This window comes from Vidua chalybeata, chromosome 6 (assembly GCF_026979565.1).
Source record: "Vidua chalybeata isolate OUT-0048 chromosome 6, bVidCha1 merged haplotype, whole genome shotgun sequence".
NCBI lineage: Eukaryota > Metazoa > Chordata > Aves > Passeriformes > Viduidae > Vidua > Vidua chalybeata.
The window spans coordinates 40803761-40824756 of record NC_071535.1 but is presented as its reverse complement, the minus strand read 5'-3'; the positions used below and the strand labels follow the sequence as shown (position 1 = coordinate 40824756).

General features: G+C 51.2%; 1 protein-coding gene across 2 annotated transcripts in view; it reads right to left on the bottom strand.

Annotated features, from left to right (window-relative positions):
- Window positions 1-424: 424 nt before the first annotated feature.
- ALX4 (ALX homeobox 4) overlaps window positions 425-20996 on the bottom strand; it is a 44744-nt gene continuing 24172 nt past the window's right edge. Inside the window, exons 2-5 of one of the 2 annotated variants that reach the window (XR_008431646.1) lie at window positions 15616-15926; window positions 7887-8015; window positions 5332-5809; window positions 425-2375 (exon numbers count right to left, since the gene is read on the bottom strand). Coding sequence is in view for 1 of the 2 variants with exons in the window: in XM_053946668.1 (XP_053802643.1) it covers window positions 5486-5809; window positions 7887-8015; window positions 15616-15926 (764 nt within the window). In the remaining variant the exon portion in view is untranslated. Of the gene's footprint in view, window positions 5810-7886; window positions 8016-15615; window positions 15927-20996 lie in introns of both variants that reach the window. The other variant, XM_053946668.1, reaches the window with a different exon arrangement.

Genomic DNA, 20996 nt, shown 5'->3' with positions numbered 1-20996 from the left:
TCTAGCCTGTGGCCAGGGTGCCCTCTGTGCCGGCCAGTGCGGATGCCACACGGTGCCGAATGCGCTCCCAGAGGCAGCGGGGCCTTGTTAGCCGGGAGCCGGCTGGCAGGACGCTCCTGTGCCCGCCTGCTGGCTCTTAACCAGCTCTTTGTACGGGAGAGGCAGCAGCCCGTGAGCTGCCACCTGTTGTTAATCTACCCCTGGCTAATCCATTCTGGACTGCGTCAGCAGTTCAAAAGGGCACTGTTAGTATTTTTTGCCAGCTTCAATTAACGTGAGATTTTGGAGGCCCCTCTGATCACATTTCATCTGTCATGAGTCAGGAACAAACCAGCCAGATTGCAGTTGAGAGGAGAGAAGAGAAGGAGTTTATTGCAAACCAAAACAACAACAGTGTTTGTGCCCCCTTGGCCAGGGTGGCTGGGAAGCAGGGACCTTCCCACTCCTTTCAAAACCTGGAAAAATAAAAATTGGTGACTGGAAATTCCAGCCCTTCACCTCCAAAAAAAAAAAAAAACAAAACAAAACAAAACAAAAAAAAACCACCTGCAAGTGCAATAACTTACTTCAAAAAAAGTTAAGAAGAATCAAGCTGCAAGACTGTTTGTTCTTTTTTAATATTCCACTGTAATGAACTGGTAATACATGGTTGCATAGGCAATAACATTGCATGGCACAAACCTCATGTGACAACATTTTAAATGATTTTTTTATTCTTTTTTTTTCCTGAACATTTTTTAAACTTTTTTATTTTTTATATGTTCTACCCCAGGCTGTTAAGCTAAAGAGGAAAAAAAAAAAAAAGGTAGCATTTATACAAGGTTACAATATTTTACAACAAAAAACCAATAGTATTGATTGAGGTTTGTTTTCTTTCTTTCTCCCAGTCTCTCTTTCAAGCACTGCACACCTAAACCGATATATTATTATACATTGAAAACTGTCCTTCAAAATCAGTAGTATAAAAGTCCTAGCTCTACCTACCTACCTAGTTATGTGGGGGGGGGGGAGGGGTGGAGAACCATGTTACCAGCAAAGAGTTAAGGGGGTGTAAGGCTGCTTCCTTGCCTCCTCCCAGCTCCCTTCGGGAAGCTGCAAAGGGCTGAATGACTTTCCATCTGATTCCACCCCTTTCCCATTTGGGTTTAATTTCTCCCTCAGTCTGTTTGCTTTTTGCTGTGTCAGTCAGAGCAGCAAAATAAACACAGGGCTCTGCCTCTGCTTGATTATTTTTCAATCCTTTTCCAAGAAACTACCTTTTTGCCTTAGTTTGTTTGGAGAGTGTTTTACAATGTGCTGCCCGGTCTGAGTGTACTCTGAGAATCAGGGGAACGCACCTCCCCACCCCAAAACACCTCCAGTGCAGGAGGAAACCAGCAGGCAGCCCTGTTGGGCAGCACACAGGGTACTGGCCCGGGCTGGAGATGTGTCCCCTCAGCTACTGGGGCAGGTGAAGCCATGTGTGCTGCAGCTCTGCGACCTCACATGTGATAAATTTCTTTCCCTAGCACCCTGCCCATGCGATGGCTCAGGCCAGGCGTGGTCCAGCAAGGATGTGTCATCTGGCAGGGATGTGCATTCCAGCAGGGATGGACGCTCGCTCACACTCTGCCACGGGCTTTAGAGGACAGGGAGGATGGTTCTCTTCTTATTTTGCTGTCTTGGTCTTCCTCCCTGTAGGCTCTAACCAGGTAGGTGCTGGGGCAGTGGGACCTGAACCGGGTAGCATATTCTGGAGGAGGCAGCCAGAACGTGGCTGGAAAGCCTGCTGGGAGTGCAGGTGGGTGGCACTGCTGGCAGTAGGTGACATGCCAGGGGGCTGACCTGGCCCCTCCCCAGGAGCTTGTTGAGGCACAGCAGCCCTAAGAGTCTGGACCCCGCAGGGCCCAGCAAGCCCAAGCCTAGTTCCCCACTGGTTTCAATTGCTACCAAAGCGCTAACTACTGCTTGTAAGGCAAGAAGTGCCTTCGAGTACTTGGCAGCGAGTAGTACCCAACCACTTTTAAACCAGTGCCAGGAACCCATGCTGCTCTTGCTATTTGCATCCTTCTGGTCTCAAAGCTCTGGGACACCTCTGGGGTTCCCAGCCATGGCCAACATAAGGCAGCCACATTGTAGGATACCTGCTGTATAGCCAGGGCCGGGACTGCTTGGGAGAAATGTTTTGCTCCTCCCTCCATGAGGCTGAAGGGAGCACCTGGGTGAGCCCAGTTAGCTGGGCTGCACCCACAGAGGATGTCACCATGGGCATGGCAAGTGTTGGGATGTCTGATGCTTGTGAGACATTGTGGTGGTGGATGGGGACAAAGCTTGCAGCTTTGAAGGCCAGTCCAAGCCAGGGAATTGTGATCCAATGTATAGACAGGAGTAAAATACTAAATAAGAAATAAATAGAGAAGAAAGTCATAAATAGAATTGAAAAGTATTAAAATAACAACAACAATAATAATAATTAAAAAGGTATCATCATGGTAATGTGAGATTGCAAGAACAGCGCTGACCCTGTGACCTTTAAGAAATGCAGTAGCTGTAGACTGGCTAGGTTAAGATACACACACATATATAGATACACACACATATATAAGTATATATATATTTATACAGTTTTTCATGTTAATTTAACAGCTAGTTTTAAAAACCCTTTTAAATTAATTTTAAAAATGTGTTTTAAGTACAGATGCATGTAGCTTAAAAACTGCCAGAACAACTGCTTTTGAAGATTTGGGAAGGGCACCCCTTCCAGCATTACCCAGAAGTGTGGGTGCAAGGGACCATGCTGGAATGGCAGCAGCACCCAGAGAGGTGAGGCAGAGCCTGATGAGCAGTGGGGCTGCCTGCAGCTGGAGGTGGGAAGGGAGCCCTGCACAAGGGGTCCAGGGAACAACATTCCCCTTGCCTCATGGTGTTTTCAGGCAGGCTGAGGGCTGGGCACATGCAGTGGTGTTTAAATTAGACTGAGACCAACATGTGCTTTCCACATGAATTTTAAGGTGAGAGAAAGTAGGGGCCAAGCTTCTCTAAATGCCAAGTCTGCTGCCAGGAGACTCTCCTCTCTCTCTAACAAGAGAGAGATACAGCACTTAATCCTCTGGGCTGTTAAACAGCTCAGATGAAATACTGGCCCCATGGAAGTCTGTGAGGAAAAGCTACCTTTTAACTTCAGTAGGGAATGCAGCTAAGCTTTTGAATAGATACAGCCCTCCACTGGAGCTGCCTTCAGAGCTTGCAGGCTAAGCGAGACCTGTCCCCATTTGCCTACCTGCCCCACTGCACTCTCCTTAGCTCTGCTTGTTGCTAATTTGCCTTGTCAGCAATGGTACTGGACTGTTCAGGTAGCAGCCCTCCACTGATTGTCTGCTGACATTGGGAAGCATCAAGATCCCCAGTGTACCTGGGAAAAGGCTCTCAAAACTGCGCTTAGCTGCCTGCACAAATCTGATGGACAAATTGCCTCCTGCCACCAGTCCCTGGGTAGCTGGGAAGCTCAGTGGCTTCTGGGGTATCCAGTGGGGATGTACACAGCTCCAACTGGTCAGCATGATCCTGCATGGTTCCGTGATCAGCACCATTTTCAGCATCTAAGCCACCATGCCAGAGGCTTCACCTGAATGTTTAGGCTGGGATGTAAATCCTGGCTGCTTGCCCCTAGTTATGCAGATGATGTAGTGAAATGCATGCTGGCTCCCTGTGCATAGCAGGGAAGGCATCTCTTAGCATTTCTGAGGAGAGAGAAGAAATGGTACTACTGGTGTTTTCTTATTCCAGTAAATACATTACTTTTGACCTAGCAATAGTGTATCATTAAGGTAGTGTATTGACAGTCTAGGCACTATGGAAATACTTGTATGGCTCATTAACCTGAAGCTGAACATTTGGTTGTAGCTTATTTGGAACTTTTTCCAAGACCACTGGACCTTAAATCACAAGATCCCCTAACACTGAGCGTGAGGAAAGAGGGCAGGGTGACAAACCAGTTTTTATGGGAGTAGTATCCTATAATTTCCTTGTGAATCTCGGAGATGGCTACCCCAGCTCAAGCCCAGCTTGCAGAGCCACACTGTGTGGATGGTAGTGCTCAGCTGACTTTCAGCTTCTCCTTGGCAGTATTTCAGTGGGGTAAAAGGATATTCTGAAATTATTCCATGCACTGTGATCACTGAAAAACTTGTAAAATGTTTAGCCTTGCAAAGGAGATTTTAACATCTCTGTGCAGGTAAGAGCAGTGGGGCAGAAAAGCAGAGAGGCATGTTGGTTCACAAAAACCGGAGAAGTTCTGGTCTCTTCTATTTCCTCTGCAAAGTGAAGAGGAACTGAGGTGGCTGGAGATGGGGCAGTATCACCTTGAGCCCCTTCCCAGCCTGTTCCCTTTGCTGTCCCTGGTGCAGAGATACCCACGGCCATTGTGTGCAACAGAGGTGGAGGGCTGAGGCAGGGCCTGTCATTGCACATGGCTGACCCCAGGATGAGGCATATGAGCAATTTGGTGGCCACTGTGGCGGTGTGCTAGTGCTTGAGCACTTTCTTAGGGCAGTCTTTTTGGGAACTTGCAGATTTACATAGCAATTGTGCTTCCCTGCCAGAGCTGCTGTCTCTAAACTGAAGTTAGTAATTCCCAATCCAGTGAAAGACAGAGAAAATCTTTTCTTGTACCACCATCCTTGTGAGGCTCAACATAGACCACGACTAGGGAAAGCAAAGCCCAGGCACTTCCTGGGGCACTGAGCCATGCCAGAAAGCTTTTGTTTGCTGGGATGTATCTCCATCTGGGTCACCAGAGGGCTGGCAAAGACTCTCAGCATCATAACACCGTGCCATGGTGGATAGAGGGGCATCCCCTTCACAGGCCTCTACAACTCTGCTTCATCTCAGAGTACAAGATGGAGCAGGAGCAGGGTAGAAGGAGGTGGGCTAATGTTGCCTTTTTTCTAGCTTCAGTTATCTTCCCAGCCCTGTTCCCCACTCAGCTGTGGAAAGTCGTAGCTCCTGCTAAAATGATGTTGGCAGTGTGAGAGAGTCTCTTTGCTGGTGCCAGAGTCCCCATCCAGTCCCTTGCCCAGGGCAGAATATGTGTGTGTGAGTGTGTGGGTGGGTGGTGGGATGGGAGAAGCTGCTGAAAGGCCAGTGGGCTCTTGCTCTTTGGAAAGGCATGTCTGGTGTCAGAAAAAACAGTGGGAAGAAAAAATGCCCAGGTTGTTGGGGAGGTGGCAGTGAGAAGGGATGCATCCCATCCCAGATCTTGATGGAAGAAGTGCTGCTCCACAGCCTCCCTCTCTCTGCCTGATCCCAGGAAGGCGGGAGGTGCCACGTTCATGCTGGAAACTCTCCACTTACATTAACATATGTACTTTATATGCCTAGGGTAGCTAAAAGTGCTGCATTCAGATCCCCGAGGAGGCAACTGCTGTCTGGAGTCCAAGCGGATGGATTTACTGGGCTGTCCCCACGTGCTCTCTCCGTGTCTCGCGGGCACCGGGCTGCAGCCCTGTCATGTCGCCCAGGAGATCGCGGCGCTGTGCTCCTTTGCTTTCATCCTCAGGGCAGCGATGCTGGAGGTCTTACGGTCCGGCTCGCTGTTCAGCTCGTAGCCATTGAGGCTGGGGCTCATCCCGGCTGTGTTGAAGAGGCCACCCATGTGAGTCTGTCCCACGTGGCTGCCGGGCCCGGAGACTCCAAGGAACTCGGAGACGCCGCCGGCCGCATGGGGGTGAGCATGGGGGGACATGCAGGAGGGCACCGTCTCGCAGGGGACCACGCAGGCAGGCACAGGGGAGGCGGCTCCATTGTTGCCAATCCAAGAGGGGTTCTGGATCTGGAGGTGGGAAAAGAAGCATCAGGGCTTCCCCGTGCAGGATATTTTGGGCAGCTGGCCTGAGGGAATGGACTGTGTCCAGCCCCGGCCTGACAGGGCAGCCTAGTGGAGGGGCAGCCATTGAGATGGGCATGCAGTCCCGTCTGCTGGCCCCTGCCAGCTGCGGCACCCTCAGCCCTGCTGCAGCCAGCAAATCCACTCCAAAAGCTGTATGCCAGCCCGGACAGGGGCAGGGAGTGCGGCAGGATTACTCACAGGGAGCAGGATTGTGCTCCTTCTCTGCCACAGCATCTGTTTATTTATTCTGCTCCCAGACACTCCTCTTAGTTTTTTTGTACCATGAGCACTTTTCTCAGCGCAGGAAACTTTGTGTTATCCACGGTGTTTCTGTGGTCCTACTCATTAGGGAGAGATCAGGCAGAAAGCAGTGCTGTGAGGCTGCTCACCCACCGTCCCTCTCCAGCTCAGGGCAATTTTGCCTAGGCAAGGATTATTTTGTACCACATAATAGACATGCCTGTTGGAGCTGAGCTCTCAGCATAGGCAGCTTCCTTGCCCCTCTCCTGCAACAGTGCCCATCCAGGCAGCAGCATCCACCCTGCTGCAGAGCAGAGCCCTGCAGGGCCACCTCGAGAGACCATCTGGGATCCTGCAGTGTCACACATAAAATGATATTGCAGAAGAAGAGAGGAGGGCTCAGTATTTGGCAGTAGGAATAGGTGTGCTGCAGCAGGGGACACATGGGCATGCAGGATGAAAGCAGAGAGGAGGTGAGCAGCAGGCTGGAGCAAGAGAGCATAGCGCCCTTCATCCCACTGCCCCTTTCCACTGCTTGCCCTTGGGCCCTCTCTGATCTCTTACCTCCTGCAAATTGCTTTTCAGTTTTTTGATCTCTTGTGCTGAGAGAGGAGGGCAGTATGGAGGGAGAGAGCAGTGTAAGTTACAAAGGCAAGAGAAGGACATGCTAAGAAGGCTGCTGAGAGTGTCCTCTGCTTGAAAAGCTGCTTTGGCACCTCAGCTGTTTCAAAAGGGTTTCTTGTTCAGTTTATGGGAGACGCCAAGCGGAAGAGAGGTCAAACAGTTCCAGCTTGGCTGCGGGGTAGCATTGGTACAGCACTGGCCGGGGAGGCAGCTAACAGACAGGGTGTCAGGGAGGGAGGACTTCCAGCAGATCTGTGAGGACAGTCAGGTTCAGAGCATCATGCCTGCAGAATTGCGCCCTTGAGCAAATTCTGGGTGGTGGGAAGAGGGGTAGAGGATGGAGGGAGTGCTCTCTGGGCACAGCCTAGCCCTGGAGCTAGCAAACCCCAGTCTGCCTGGCATCATCTGAAGTGTTGTGAAACTGGGGCTGGCCCAATGTTTAGGAGGCAATTGTGCTGACAGGTCTTCCAAGATGGGAAGCTAAGGAGGGGAGGCAACCCTGTGACTTGGTTCCAGGGTCAGGGCAGGAATGGTTTTGGTAGGACTCAGAAGCAGCCTCAGGTACCCCAACAAGGCTGCTCCCTCCCCTCTTCCTTTGGAGCATAAGTCTACCTCTCCCTTGGGAAGCATCCCCAGATGTCACCAAGTGTGCTGTGCATACCACAGCCTATCACTGGGAGACTGCTGTGGGAATTTGCCAGGGGAAAAATGCTTTTATCCAACCACCATGTCCAAGGGGCATCGAAACCAGACATAGTAACAGGAAGCCTCCCTGGGATCTGCTGTTCTTTAGGCATGAATGAGCCTTTTGGATATTTTTTAAACCAGTGAAAAGCTAGTGCGCAGCAGCACACATTGATAGGATGTGCTGAGCAGAGTGACCTGTGCCCAAGGGTGCTGCTCTATATCACACATTGCTGGGCTTGGTACCTGCTTTAAAGATGGCTGCTCTGGGCCAGGGCATGAGGGAGCCAAACAAGACACCCAACTAAAAAACTGCCAGCCCTTCAGCGCCTGGCAGTATAGCCCCGGTGTCCCTGCAGCCTTGCCTAAGGGCAGGTGGATGTGCCTGAGAAGTGAAGCATGGCTGTGGGGGATTGCCACCAGAGGCAGCGTGTCCAGGAAGCACTGTGCCCAGGCAGGGGAATGCACTCACCTGGGCGTAGTTCTCAGCACGGGTGAGCAGAGGCAGCTCATAGGCGGTGGAGAAGTGGGTCCGGACCTGCTGCATCTGACCGAACCGCTCCCGCTTGCGCCATTTGGCTCGCCGGTTCTGAAACCACACCTGGGGAGAGGCGACAGCAGGGCTGTGAACAAGGGGAGCCCGGCAGTGGCTGGTAGCCCGACAGCCCTGAAGAGCCCACCAGAGGGCAGGGCCACACCAGGTGGGTGGTTTTGTATGGCATAGAGAAGGGCGCTGCTCCACACACATGCTCTGCAGGGGAGACACAGTCCTTCCCTCCTTCTTCTGAGGGTCTGAGGCCAGCCTGTGCTCCTGGAAAGGGAGCACTCCATGCAAAAGGGGATATCCATCTTCTGGTGCACAGCCTCTCTGGGGACATTCCCAGCTCTTGCCTCCCACAGCCTGATGTGCCCTGGAATCGCCCGTCTTCCTCTCACCCCTAAATCTGTGTTACCCGGGCTCTGCCTGCCGCTCTCCTGCTGTCAGCCAGTCTCAGAGGAGAAGTGTGAATACATCCGTGTGTGCTGCTGCCAGGCTGAAAACAGCAGTGATGGGGCTTTCCCCAAGACTAATCCTGGCTATGATGCCATTGACTGCAGCTTGCATTTCTCACCAACTCTCATTTTTCTTAACCAAAACAAGAAATACAAAGCCAAACAACCCTTGCCTCCTTAGCCTTAGGAAAGGACAGGTGTCCTTCTATAGCATCCTTTGGTTTACACTGAGTTTTCTTTGCAAGGTTTACTTCTCTTTGCTTCACAGTGCTGCTTGGATCCCTTCAAGGCAAAGACCAAAACTCTGTTTCTGCTCTTATTTTTACTGGCTTGACATCAGTGTGGATTATTGCACTGTTGTCAGCACCATTGCTCCTGATTTGCATCAGCCTAAGAGAGATCAGAGCCTGGCCCAGTGTCTTCAAAGCCTCTTGAAGCTCGTGAGTCAGGGAAACACATCAATCAAGAGCTGCTTTGAAGGCACTGAGAGATGAGGGCGATCACCAGGGGCTGGGTTGCGCAGGTCGTGCCAGTGCATGAAAGGAGCACTCCTAGAGCCTCTCAGCTCTGCTTTGAGTTTTACACGGTGACTCGCTGCAGGAGGCCAGGGGGGTATTGCTGACAAGCAGCTTGGCCCTTCCCACACCTGGCCGTGGGGCAGCTTCTCTGTTTGCCAGGCACCTGGGGAAAGCAGACGCCAGGTAGGCAGCTCATGTATTCACAGGACAGCAGGACAAGGCAGGTGCTTGGCACAGGGTGGGATGGCAGGACAATTTTTGCAGGGGCAGGAGTGCTGGGGCCCCTGCAGCCTGAGTCAGTGCAGCCAGGAGCTGCTATGGAGAGGGATAAGGGGTTTGGGTTTCCAGTCTGAGCTGACCTTCCTGCTTGTGGTGGAAGAGTTGTTTCAGGCTCTCCTGCTTCAGATTCTGCCTTCCACCACGTAGACAGCCTCGTGCTGGTCTCTTGCAAGGTAGGCCTGTGGTATGATAGGACGCTAAGGGTCTGGATGTGCACTGTGGTCTGCTTTGGGCAAGGAGCCGATAATGCAGCTGCCAGGCACGTGCTCCTCATGTGGGCTGTGGATAGCACAGGGTTTAGTGCCCAGCCCCATGGCCGTGGCAATGCCACTGGCATGGGCCAGCCACAAACTGGCCAAAGCAGCAACCTGCTATCAACACTCTATCCCAAATCAATAACCCTGTGTTTTCAGTAGGTGCAAAAAGCATCAGGAGAAGCATCCTAACGTTATTCCAGCTGCACACACGCTGCACATGCAGAGCGTCCTACTGGAGCAGGTTTGATGCCTCAGGCATCTGTCTGTTTTTCTTCCACCTCTTCTTGGCACAGCCACTCCAGCCCAGCTGCAGGCCAGTCCCAGGGCTGGCCTGGATCACGCCGCTTTGATCTGCAGATTCAAAGTTAGCGGTGGTGACCTGGTTCCTCCTCAGGCGGAGGAGGCCCTGCTGTGCACAGAGGGGTGGAGAACAGGTAGGGAGCAGAGTGCTGGCTGTGCATGAGGCCAGGATGAACATATGCCAGGCATACGCGGCCATTCCCTCTGTGGTGAAGGCACTGGCTGCCTTGCCTGCCTGAACATCCCACCTGGGAGCAGGGCGGCCGAGCTCAGGCTCCCATGGCAGTGTGTGGCTCTGCAGTGTGACCTTTGAAGCCATCAGTGCAGGGTCTGTGCCCTCTTTTTCCCAGGACAGCACAACAGCTGCCTTGACAGAGCAGAGCGAGGTCGCAGCCTTTGCTCTAACACATTTATGCATTGGATTGAACAGAGCAAAGTAATTTAAACTGGCAGTTCCCAAATTGCCATGTGGCTGGTGGGCTGGGACGATGTGGCAAGTCGTCACATTAGGCTGAAGAAGAAGATTGTCTTCAGTCCAAGTGTTGGTGTCACAGGCACCAGAGGCACTCTGAGAGCTGACAGTGAGCTCTGAAGCATTTGTGGCAAGGTTTGGACCACTTTTTAAAGCTGTCCTTTCTCCTCTGGTACAAGTCCTTATAGGGTTCTTGGTATCTTGCAGTTGGGTTTCTCCAGGCCTCCACAGTGCTCCGGGGAAAACAAGACAGGCATGGCAACGTATAATGTGAAAATGTCAGCAAAAAACCTCAACTAATCCTCAGTATTTCCATAGTCTTAGAAGACACCTGCTTTTAAAAAGCAAATCTAAACCCAAACAGAAGTTCATTTTCCTTTCATTGCCTGTCACTCCCTGTCAAGAGCGGCTGTTGTGGGATGGGAATGTGACAGTGGAGGTTGCAGTGGCTAGTGCAGCATGTCCTCTGGGGTCAGGATGAGCTACTTCTATTGTGCAGGGGCCAGCAGTCACCGTGGACTGAATCTCAGTGTTAGCAATTACAGCAGGAGTGTACAGTAATGTCATGTGTCTGACTCCTGCAGACAACGCTTTTATAAGCCCTGATGTACCAAATCAGCCCTGTAAAAATCTACAGAACAGTGTTTCATGTCTCCATAAACATTCAGCTATATGCTGGTACCTAAATCCATATGCATACACAGCTGATGTGCAGTTGGGGGTGGAGAGGCCAGAAGTTGCCTGAGAAAAAGCAAGGAGGCTGCTGCTCACTCTCTTGCTGCCTCTACCCTTGCATCCAGTGGGCACTGCCAGTCTGCCCCTGCCACCAAGCCCTGTGTGCCCTGCACAGGGCACAGGTGGATGGGCTCAGTTGGGACTTAACCCAGGCCACTGACCATGTCTGGATAATTGGGGGCTGCATCACTGATCTGTCCTTCCTCCAAGTTAAAGAAAAAGGTCTTTCCCCCTCTCTCCTACCCCCACCATGGCAGTGGTGGTGAGGCTGACCTCTGCACATGTGGTGGTGGGCTGGTGGCAGCTGTGGGGTTGTGTTGAACACATGCCCTGTGTTCAACACCCCTCACTGCATCACTGCTCTGATGCAGGTAAGAGCTGCCTACCATGTTCAAGTCTCTTGTGCTTTTACTCTCTTCTGGCAGCCTCACAGCATCCATTCTCCCCATTCCTGTTCTCTCACCCTGCTACCCTCCTCTCTCTGCTCAGTCTCCATCTGTCTGTGTTCAGGACCCCATCCCTCTGTGAAAGGCCAGGCCATCTCCTCTCTTGCCAGAGATGGACACCAGTCCTTTGCTTTTCAGACTGCAAGAACAGAGCCAGAATTCATCCTTGAGTGCTGAAACTGGACACCGTTTTATCAGTGGCCTGGAATGGGAAATTGGAGCCTGGGATGAGAGAATTGAATAACTTGAGCTTGTTTTCATTTCATGTTTAATTTCCTGCAGGCTTAGCTCAGTCTTTCCGCTCCTTCCACCAGCCTCCCAGGGTTTTATGGGGGAAAAGGGATCAAGATATATTACTTCTTGCTTTGCTTTGCTTTTTTTCTTTTCTTTTTTTTCCAAGGCGGTGATTTTGCTACAGCGGAGTTTGACATTTCCCTCTCACTTTCAAGCCCCCGCCGTATCACAGGGTCACCGCCAAGAACATTTCATTAATGGTCCCAGCAATCATAAAGCTGGCTCTGAGGAGGGCTGCCTGAGGGGTTATATTCCCTGGCTGTGAAGCCTCCTTCCAGTCCCATCCCTTTCTCCTCTCCCAGAGAGCAGTCCAGGAGGCAGATACTGATAACCCAAGAGAGATAAGCAGCCAGGGCCAGGCTGGCATGGGCTTGGGATGTGCCTGTGTGTGTTTCTATGCAAGGGGAAAGAGTAATGTGTGAATACACGTGTCTACCTTGTTTTTCTAGTGCCACTGCCTCAGACATCTGCTGCAGACCTGGATGAGCTGAAAGAGCCTCAAGCAGTTGCTGATACCAAGCAGAAGCTCTTTCTAGGGCTCTGCAGCCCCAGACATGGAAGAGAAGAAGAAAGGAATGGGATATACATGGTGCATAGGACCTACATGTACTCAGCGCCCCCTGTGCCCTCTTGCAGGTTTGTGGCTGAGCTGTAGCAACCTCTTCCTGGCTGTGCCTCTGCACAGGGCTTATGCATGGCTCCCACTTTGGAAAACAGGGATGTGGAGTATCTTAATAGTACATGGAAACAGGGGCAAGGTTGTGGGGAGTAGGCAGGAAAATGTTGCATTGCAGCACAGGGGATTTTAGTTTTGACATTGTCAGACACCAGTACAGATGGCTGGAAACTGAGGCAGGCAGGGAAATGGAGTGGGAGAGGGGACAGGCCATGGAATGCCACTGCTTCACAGACATTATGGTCCATCTTATGTACGCTGCTGGCATGGGCTCTTCTCCAGACACCAAAAACTTCAGCAGCTACTTCACTAATGAAGCATGAGCTTGGGAAAGGCATGGAAAAATCAGAGCTGCAGAGCCTGTCTGGGCTCTGCATCTGGTGGCTGCAGAGCCTGTCTGGGCTCTGCATCTGTTTCTGCCTGCAGTGCAGCTGGTTATGCTCCCCAGGAAGCCAAGCCTGGCCAGAGGGGATGACCTCCAGCCAAAAGCTGTGAGAGGGAGCATCACAGCTTAAACTTGTGCATCGCCTTTGTGCCATCTCGCTTTGCTTAGTTCAGCTTTGCAGGCAGCTGAAGCTGATCTCCAAAAAATCATTCCAGGGCAGGATTATCCCTTAGATGACCATATCTTCCTTGGGAGAGGGACTACTGTGCTCCCCTCAAAGCCCATGAGGCTGCAGCAGGTGTGTGCCCAAATACCCCACACCAGCCAGAGCCTTTCCCAGTGCAATGGAGGGTTCTGAGTACCTAGTAGCTCTTTGGCTTGCAGGGGAAAAGTAGTGAGGGGCTCGTGTCTAATTTGTGATTTCCACCCTCTCGCCCTTGGTTCTTGGTCCTTGCAGTAGGCATTTGCTTCACCATCAGCCTCCTGAGCTGCAGCCCCATGCTCGTACCCACTCTTGGGCTGTGAGCTAATGGCCCTTGACGCCGCACTGCTGGTACTGGAAGATCCCACAGAGCAGAACTGCCCAGGGGGTGGGAGACCAAAAACAAGGCTTAAACAAGCTATAGCACAACCTAGAGGTGGAGGTACTAGGTTGATTCACTAAGGCTTTGTCTCCAAAAGCCTCCCTCATGGGAGGAACAGCCCTGTGCCATCAGCAGAAGAGCCCTGTGCCACCTTAGACTGCACCTCCATGCCTCCCGGGGGCTGCCACTGCCATGCCAAGGCCAAGCAGCTCACTAACCTACAGCCCCAGCCCCCTGGGAACACATCTGAGATACCAGCACCTGGGTTGCCTCTGGGCCTGCCCAGCCAGCACCTGCTGCACTGGGCACAAGCCTGCTGGTCCTTGCTCTCTGGTGATAGGAGTCTGCACTGCTACTGACAGCACAGCAGTCCTGCATCACAAGGTGGTGGCCTGGTGCCAGCCCATGGCCCAAGTCACTGGGTCCTGCCCGGCAGAGCCAGGGAATGACTGAAATGCAAGTGCTTACCCCTTTCACCATGGGGCAAGTGCACGAGCAGCCAGGCCACTCAGACAAGCCCTTCAGCAGCTCTGTCACACGAGCCTTGTCATCACCATCCCAAGTGAGAGGTGACACAGGCAGGGAGGCTGTTCTTGGCTGCCTGTGGCAACAGGCTACTGGCACGCTTATCTCAGAGCAAGCTAAACCCCTTTTTGCCAAATATACTCCTGGCTACCTAGGGAGTTCTTCTGCCCTCAGCTGAAGTGTGATCCAGGGGTAAAGTGGGGAAAAACACTGAAATGAAGGGTCATATGTAAGGAATGTGTAGATTGCATCTGCCTCGCCTGCCCTGGCTCTGATGGACAGTCCTTCACATTGCCTGGGATGACACAGTAGCTGCAAACCCTGGCTCAGAAGTGAGCGGGAGGAGCTTGCCACCCTCCAGCACCTCATTCTCATTCCTGAGCTAAAGGAATGTCATGCACTGTGCAGGCAGTAACCCGATGCTATGCCTGGCCTCCCAGGAGACCCCATTAGCACTTGTGGTGTGTTCTTGGGAAATCAAGAGCTGCATCCAGTGGCACAAGTAAAGAGCTGATGTTTGTAGCAGTGCCTTGCTCTGCTCATCCTGCGGTGCTCAGCATGCTGCACTCGGGACCAATGGGAATCACACTGATGCCTACTGAAACGCAGCCGTGTCCAGCCTGAAGAGAAACAGCTGTGGGGAGGAAGAGCACACCAGCCCTGCAAACCAGTTTAGGCAAGCACACAAGAAAAATTTTGCTTGTTTGAATTCAGAAGTGAATGTACAAACTAAAATGGACTTAAGCATGGATGCGGGCCTTATTTTTGCAACAACTACTTGTAAAGGTTAAAGCAGAGGCTGCCTGGGAGCTGGGACTATTCCTGGTATAAAAGATAGAATCACATGTCTCCATGGGCCAATTATTCTTGATGCTAATGCAGGTTCTGGGGGTGGTGAGCTGACAAATGCCTGCAGATGGAAGTGACAGCATTAGCTGTGCTGGAGAAGGAGCTGGCCACCAGGGCGTGAGCTGCAGATGTCTGCTCCATGCAGTGGTGCTCCTTTTTGCACATCCTTCTGAGCCCTGACATGCCTCCTGTTTAACCTTGACTCACAGGACAGAGCAGTAGTCAGAGAATCATTCCCTCCTCTGATGTGGATTTTGGGCCTGCTGACGCCCCAGGTTAGTTCAAGGGAGCTAATTCATGAGAGCTGGCACCTGTGTGGGTGGAGGTGATTGAGGCTGTCAACAGAGTGTGGCTGTTTGACTCTCCTGCTTCTCCTAAGGTGTTGGGTGCACCTTTTACCTCCAGATCTCCAGCTTTCATGCAGTCTCAGCACCTGCCAAGCAGCAACAAGAGCTGCCTCTCTTGCATCATCACGTTCTCTGGCACTGAACTCCCAGTCACCTCTGCAGCCCCATCTGCCAGAAAGAGCCAATGCTGTGGAAAAGCTTGCTCCCACTCAGGCTAATGAACCTGTGTCCCCTGCAAGCCTCCTGAAGAGAGCAGGTTTTGTGCAAGCTTTGTTCAGGGTGGCAGTGAGGCTTACCCACCTGCTGTCCCATTAGATCAGGGACAAGAGGTGTTTCTGTGGACACTGGATTGCAGAACACCACACCAATAAAGGAGGTGACACCAGTGTCAGCCGTGTATATTCCTCCTTGTGCTTTCCCTGTGCCACAGGGTCTGATTAGGGCTCGACTGCCTGCAGCTTATGGTGGGGCTGAAAGGGAACCTCAGAGGTTTTTTGCAGCTCATCCACCCCTTACCCAGCCCCAGGATTTCCCCCCATACCTGTACACGAGCCTCAGTGAGGTCTGTCCTCATGGCTAGCTGCTCCCTGGCATAGACATCGGGGTAGTGTGTCTTCTGGAAGACCTTCTCCAGCTCCTCCAGCTGGTAACTTGTGAAGGTGGTGCGGTTCCTCCGCTTCTTGCCCTTGTTGCTCTCTGAGTCGGCCTTGTCCATGGGGCTGGGGAGGTCTGTGCTGGCCCTGTCCTGGGGCACTTTCACCCCGGCCTCCTTCACGCTGAGGTAGCTGCTGTCCATTGCTGAAGGGTCAGAGCTTGGCTGCAAGTCAGGCTCTCCCAAACCGCTTTCCTTACCTGTTTCAGTGGGAGGTAGGGGAGGGAAGAGGAGGGCAGGTTTGACCAGGGATAGGGGCAGGGAGAGAGATAAAAGGAAAGAGATGTAAATCTTCTGACCTATTTTGCCCAGTGCAGATGGGCAAGAGGAGGTTGGGGCAAGCTCTCTCAGCTCCTGCTCCCTCTCAGAGACCCAGGTGGGAGGATTAAGCTCTGCACACTCAGGTGCACACACCCCAGCAAGACCCTCCTTCAACCACTCAACACCCACATCAGGGTTGAATATCATGGAGAACTACATCCCTTGGTCCCGGCCACAGGGAAGGTCTCTGAGAGGTACCCATCTGCTCCTTGCACCATGCAGGTCCCCTGCCACCAGCCCATCTGTGCTCCCCTGCTGAATAACACAGAGTAGAAAGCCAGGAGTACAGAGCAGCCACATGTGGTGCTCGGTGGGGTCTGTTTTCTGCTCCTGCATCCTCAGGCACTGCTGGTGTGTCAGCAGAGGTGCTCCTGACTGACACCCCCAGTCACCCCCACAGCCTTCTGCCAGGACTTGCACTGCTTTTGGCAAAGAGGTTGTGAACGGGCCTTAGTGCCTTCTGCAGTTTGAGACACCTGCAGAAACAGCACCCTGTGTGTGCAGGGCAGAGGGAAATGAGAGGAGTGTGACAGCAGTCTGGGGCACTGTTTCCACCTGGTTGCCCTCAACTATTAATAATTAATGAGACATGACATATGAGAGTAGTATGGCAGTGCAGGAGGAAGAGGTTTCACCCCCTGAACCAGTGAACTGGTTCCTTTCTAAAAACCACCTTTGAGCTTTGTAAATGGGGTATATGCATCCTCAGGTGCAAGCACTGTGTGTGTCCTCCTGCACACCTCCTGCCTCCAGTGACAGTGGTGTCCCCTTCATTAGCAAGAGTGATGCTACACCAGCAGGACCCTGGTGGGGACCCATGGCTCTCCCTTATCTGATGTCACTGCTCTGCATGGTGGGCTGAACCCAGGACAGAAAAAGAGGGATCTGTGTGAGCAACTGGCCACCTGGCATAAAGTGCATAGCCAAGGGTCACACCTGACCCCATTTCTGGCTGGGATCTTTGGGCAAAAAACTGGTGGCCCTATTGCAGGTTTTAACCTTGAGCCACTATGCTCAGTTCCTAAATGTGTGGGAAGTGATACTGTGGTATTTTATATCCATGCTCTCCTTACCAAGCCAAGAGCACATCAAGTGTCTCATATTTTTTTGAAATTTCCTTTTAGTCTATTTTTAAAACTTACTGGGCCAGGGACAGTCTTTCTGGGAAACAGTTTCACTGTTTAGTGATGTCCCCACTGGGAGCTTTTCCCAGGCAATGTGATAGCCAGGGTCATTAATGCCAGCTTGGGCATCTTAGCCTGTGTCTTTGGCAATAGTCATCTCTTGTTACAAAATCCTTTTGCCAATTCACTGTATATTTACAGTTTAGCCCTTCTGTGAACAGCTCTGTCACATCTTCACAGCCAAAAGCCCAGGAAAAGTGTTGTGACAAGGTGTACAATGTACAAGTCCTTGCCTATCTCTCACTCTTGCAGCTCAAACGCTGCACTGAGATGATTGGGATGAAATCAGAAGGTGAAATGTAGCTATCATCCTCAGACATAAGAGCAAGGGTGGCCCAGGTTTAAGCCTGGGGGGATGAGCTATGAAAGGGATTTGAGAAGAAAAGTGCCCAGGTGTTACAGAGGGCTTGTAGGCAGACCTTGGATGAAGGCAATGGAGTTACCTGCCACTTTCACCCTACTGTGATTTCAGATTTATTGCTTTCTCTAATATTGTTCCTTCAGACTTTTGAGGATCTCCCTATAAAGCTTGATGTCTATCTCAGGTCTCTTTGCTTTGATCCTTGGGAACATTTTGCAAAAATTTATGCTCCCTGGGTTCCAGGACCTGTGTCTAGGCCAGTGACTGACATGCTCCCTCTTCTTTGAACCTGCCTTCTCCAACTGGCTGACCTCTCGCACTGCTCCTGGGGGATGCAGTTGGACAGACCTGTCCAAAATGGGCTGGGACAGTGCCCTGCCCCAAAGCCTTGGTAAATCATATGCTACGGACATGAGATTTGTAATTTTTACAACTGAAAATAAAACAGTTCCAGAAAGTCTGCAGCAATGGACTACCACCTATGAGATTCAGTAGAGGCAGAGTAATAAATAAAGTATTCCAAGAGGTTGGGGTTTTTTTCTCTTTCTCTCTTTCTTTTATTATTTATGATGTCAGGAAGCTCGGTATATCTTTCCCCACAACTTTGCTCTGGCTGCCTCCCTAACTCCTAAGCCCCCTGCAGCTCCAGCAGCAGCAAACACAAGACCTTAAGACTTTTCTTGGGAAGTCCTCTGCTGTTTTTTATCTGCTTCAGGAGCTCAGTTAGCTGGGGAAGGGTCTGCACAAACACACAGAAACACACACACACACACACACAGAGGGAGAGAAAAAAGTTCTGTGTCTGTTCCAATTTCATTGACAACATAGCTCAAACTGCAGCTGAGAGCTGGGCCCCGGACTTTCAGCGGTGATAAGTTATCTCCATCACAAAGCATCAGCCCCAAGGAGGAAGGACTGTCCCTCCTGTACACACAGTGGGTGTTCCCACGCCTGCTCTGCCAGTCCAGAGCCCTCCCTGCAGCTCAGCCATGCTGCTCTAGTGCTCCTGCACTGCTGCAGACATGGGCTTCTTCACCTCTAGCTCCTGAGAGCCCTGGTAGGGATGAACTTTTTCCATGGGAGGGGCAGAAACTCTGGGATGGAGGGCCTGATGGCAGCACTGGGAGGGCATGGTGTGCATCCGCCCTCAGCTGAGCATCCCAATAAGTAACTCTAATTCCCTAGAAACAGGCTCCCTGACCTCAAAAGAGTCACGCTAACTGCTGAAGTGAAACAAATTGCATACATCTGCATATGGATATGCCCAAACTTCCTGTAACTAGAGATGGCCTCAAAGTTTCAGTGCAAAGTTTGGAGTGTCTGTTTCTAATCAAACCTAGAGAGACCTTGAGTTACATATTGTGAAGATCTCTATGACAAGGAGTTAATGTGAGCACCACTGCACCCTGACAAGCCTGACAGCAGAGTTTGGTGCCTCCTTCATTGCTTGCCAATCCATCCTTGCCCTTGTAGCAGTAGAAGGGGGATATTTTCTGCCTTCCCACAATTATACCCTCCTCTCCCAGTGCCTTGGCTGCCTGCTAGACCATCAGCACTCCCAAGACCTTCCCTGAGTCATCCTGTGTCAGCTGCCAAGGGACAGTCCAGGATAACTGGGCATGTGGGCCCTTAGCATCTTGCAGCTCCTTTTGGGCAGGAGGGATGACTGCATTCTCACTTCTTCTGCAGGGGATATGCCTTTAAAATCTCACCATACTTGTCCTGGCAACCCTACAGAGGAGAAAAGGGGTGCAGGAGACACAAGACTATGTTCACCTGTGGCCGTGAGGTAAGGCCCTGAGACGACAAGGCATTGTGCTGCTCTGCTGACATGCTCCTGGAGGGAGCAGTCATCTTTGTCATGCTGTCAGAATGTTTGGATTCACAGCTTGTATTGGTTTTGTTCCTCGGGTGTGCTATTTTGAGAGGGTGATGAAGTAAAATCTTCACTATGTACAGTCTTATGCATGGAATTTAATTTAGAGCAAAGTCAGTTTGGTGCATCCACAGCAGTCAGTTTGGTGTTTCCAACACACAGCTTTGGGTCCAACTTGAAATGGTAGGTCTGCTTTGCACTGCACATGCATAACAAGCCACAGCTCCTGCCCAATAGGCTCCTTCACACAGATCCTGTGATGGCAGCCCCACAGCCCATAAGGCTGCAGGAGAGCTACATGGCCAGCACAACCCAGGGACATGGCCAGCACAGGGCAGTTTCCCCTGGGCTCCAGGTAAAAAAGCCTGCTGGGTCTTGGCGCTGCTAATGTACTGCTCTGGCAACATCTAGTTCAAGCTATTACAGTGTCAGCGAAGAGCTGATGCAATCCCAGTCCTGGGAGGCTTCAAGAATAGCCTGAAGCTCCTTCTGGCCCGTGGCAGCTCACAGGCTGTCTGTGGACAACCCATGTCCAAAGAGCACAGCAGAGGTGGCATGGGGCTGCACCAGCCTGCCCCTCTAAATGACTCCCACACTAAATGACATTGGGGCCTTCTGCCTTCCTGTCCAAGTGCAGGCACAGGAGTGTTCCCCCCTGCTCACCCCCAAATTCCATGGCCTCCAGTGCTGGCCACTTCAGGGTGCCTCTCCTTGCCTGCACAGGCATGGTCCTTTAAAAAAAAAAATTAAGGGTCTTCATAGCAATGACCCTTAAAAGAAAAAAAAAAAAAAAAAAAAAAAATCTCTTAATGTCATTCTCTCAACTTTCATTTAAATACCAGTGCTAAAATTTTGCCTAGAGAGGGTTCAGGCAGTGTATTTTGCACTTCTTACCAAGGCAGATTTGCACCACAGCCCAGCCAGCACACCTCAAGGACTTGGCCAACCATAGGAACCTTATCCAACTCCTGTGATCTTGCCTTAACACGTGCTGAAATGATTATACTTGTTTCTAAGCTATCTGTTGCAGTCTTCTGCCTCCTCTCTGTCATTAAAGTCTAGAAGTGAGCACAAGACTATTATTTTTTTTAAATCCACATTTTGGGTTATATAGGAAAAAACAAAGTGACTGAATTTTAGACATATATAGACCCAAATATTTAGGTTTATTTCTGTCGAGGGAGTCAGTGCTCTTGCAGTCTGCACATGTAGAAAGGATTTTAACACATTTTTAGTTGTATGTGGCATCGCTGATTTTATTCACAATGATCAGATGCTTAATCATACTTTCACTCTTGTGCCCAACTGAAGTGTAAAACTGGGCAGCATTCATCTCTTAAATGCAGGTGGTAGAATTCTAGATAGGGCACAAACCATTGGCTTCATTCTGGAAGCTGCAGTTACCATTTGCTGCTAAGCAGAAGCTGGTTGGAGCATCTCCATTTCAGCTCTGGATAAGGATGAATATATGGCCTGTCTGTCCCTCCCAGACTGGGACCTCCTTTGGTTGATTCTGCAGAACCTGAAG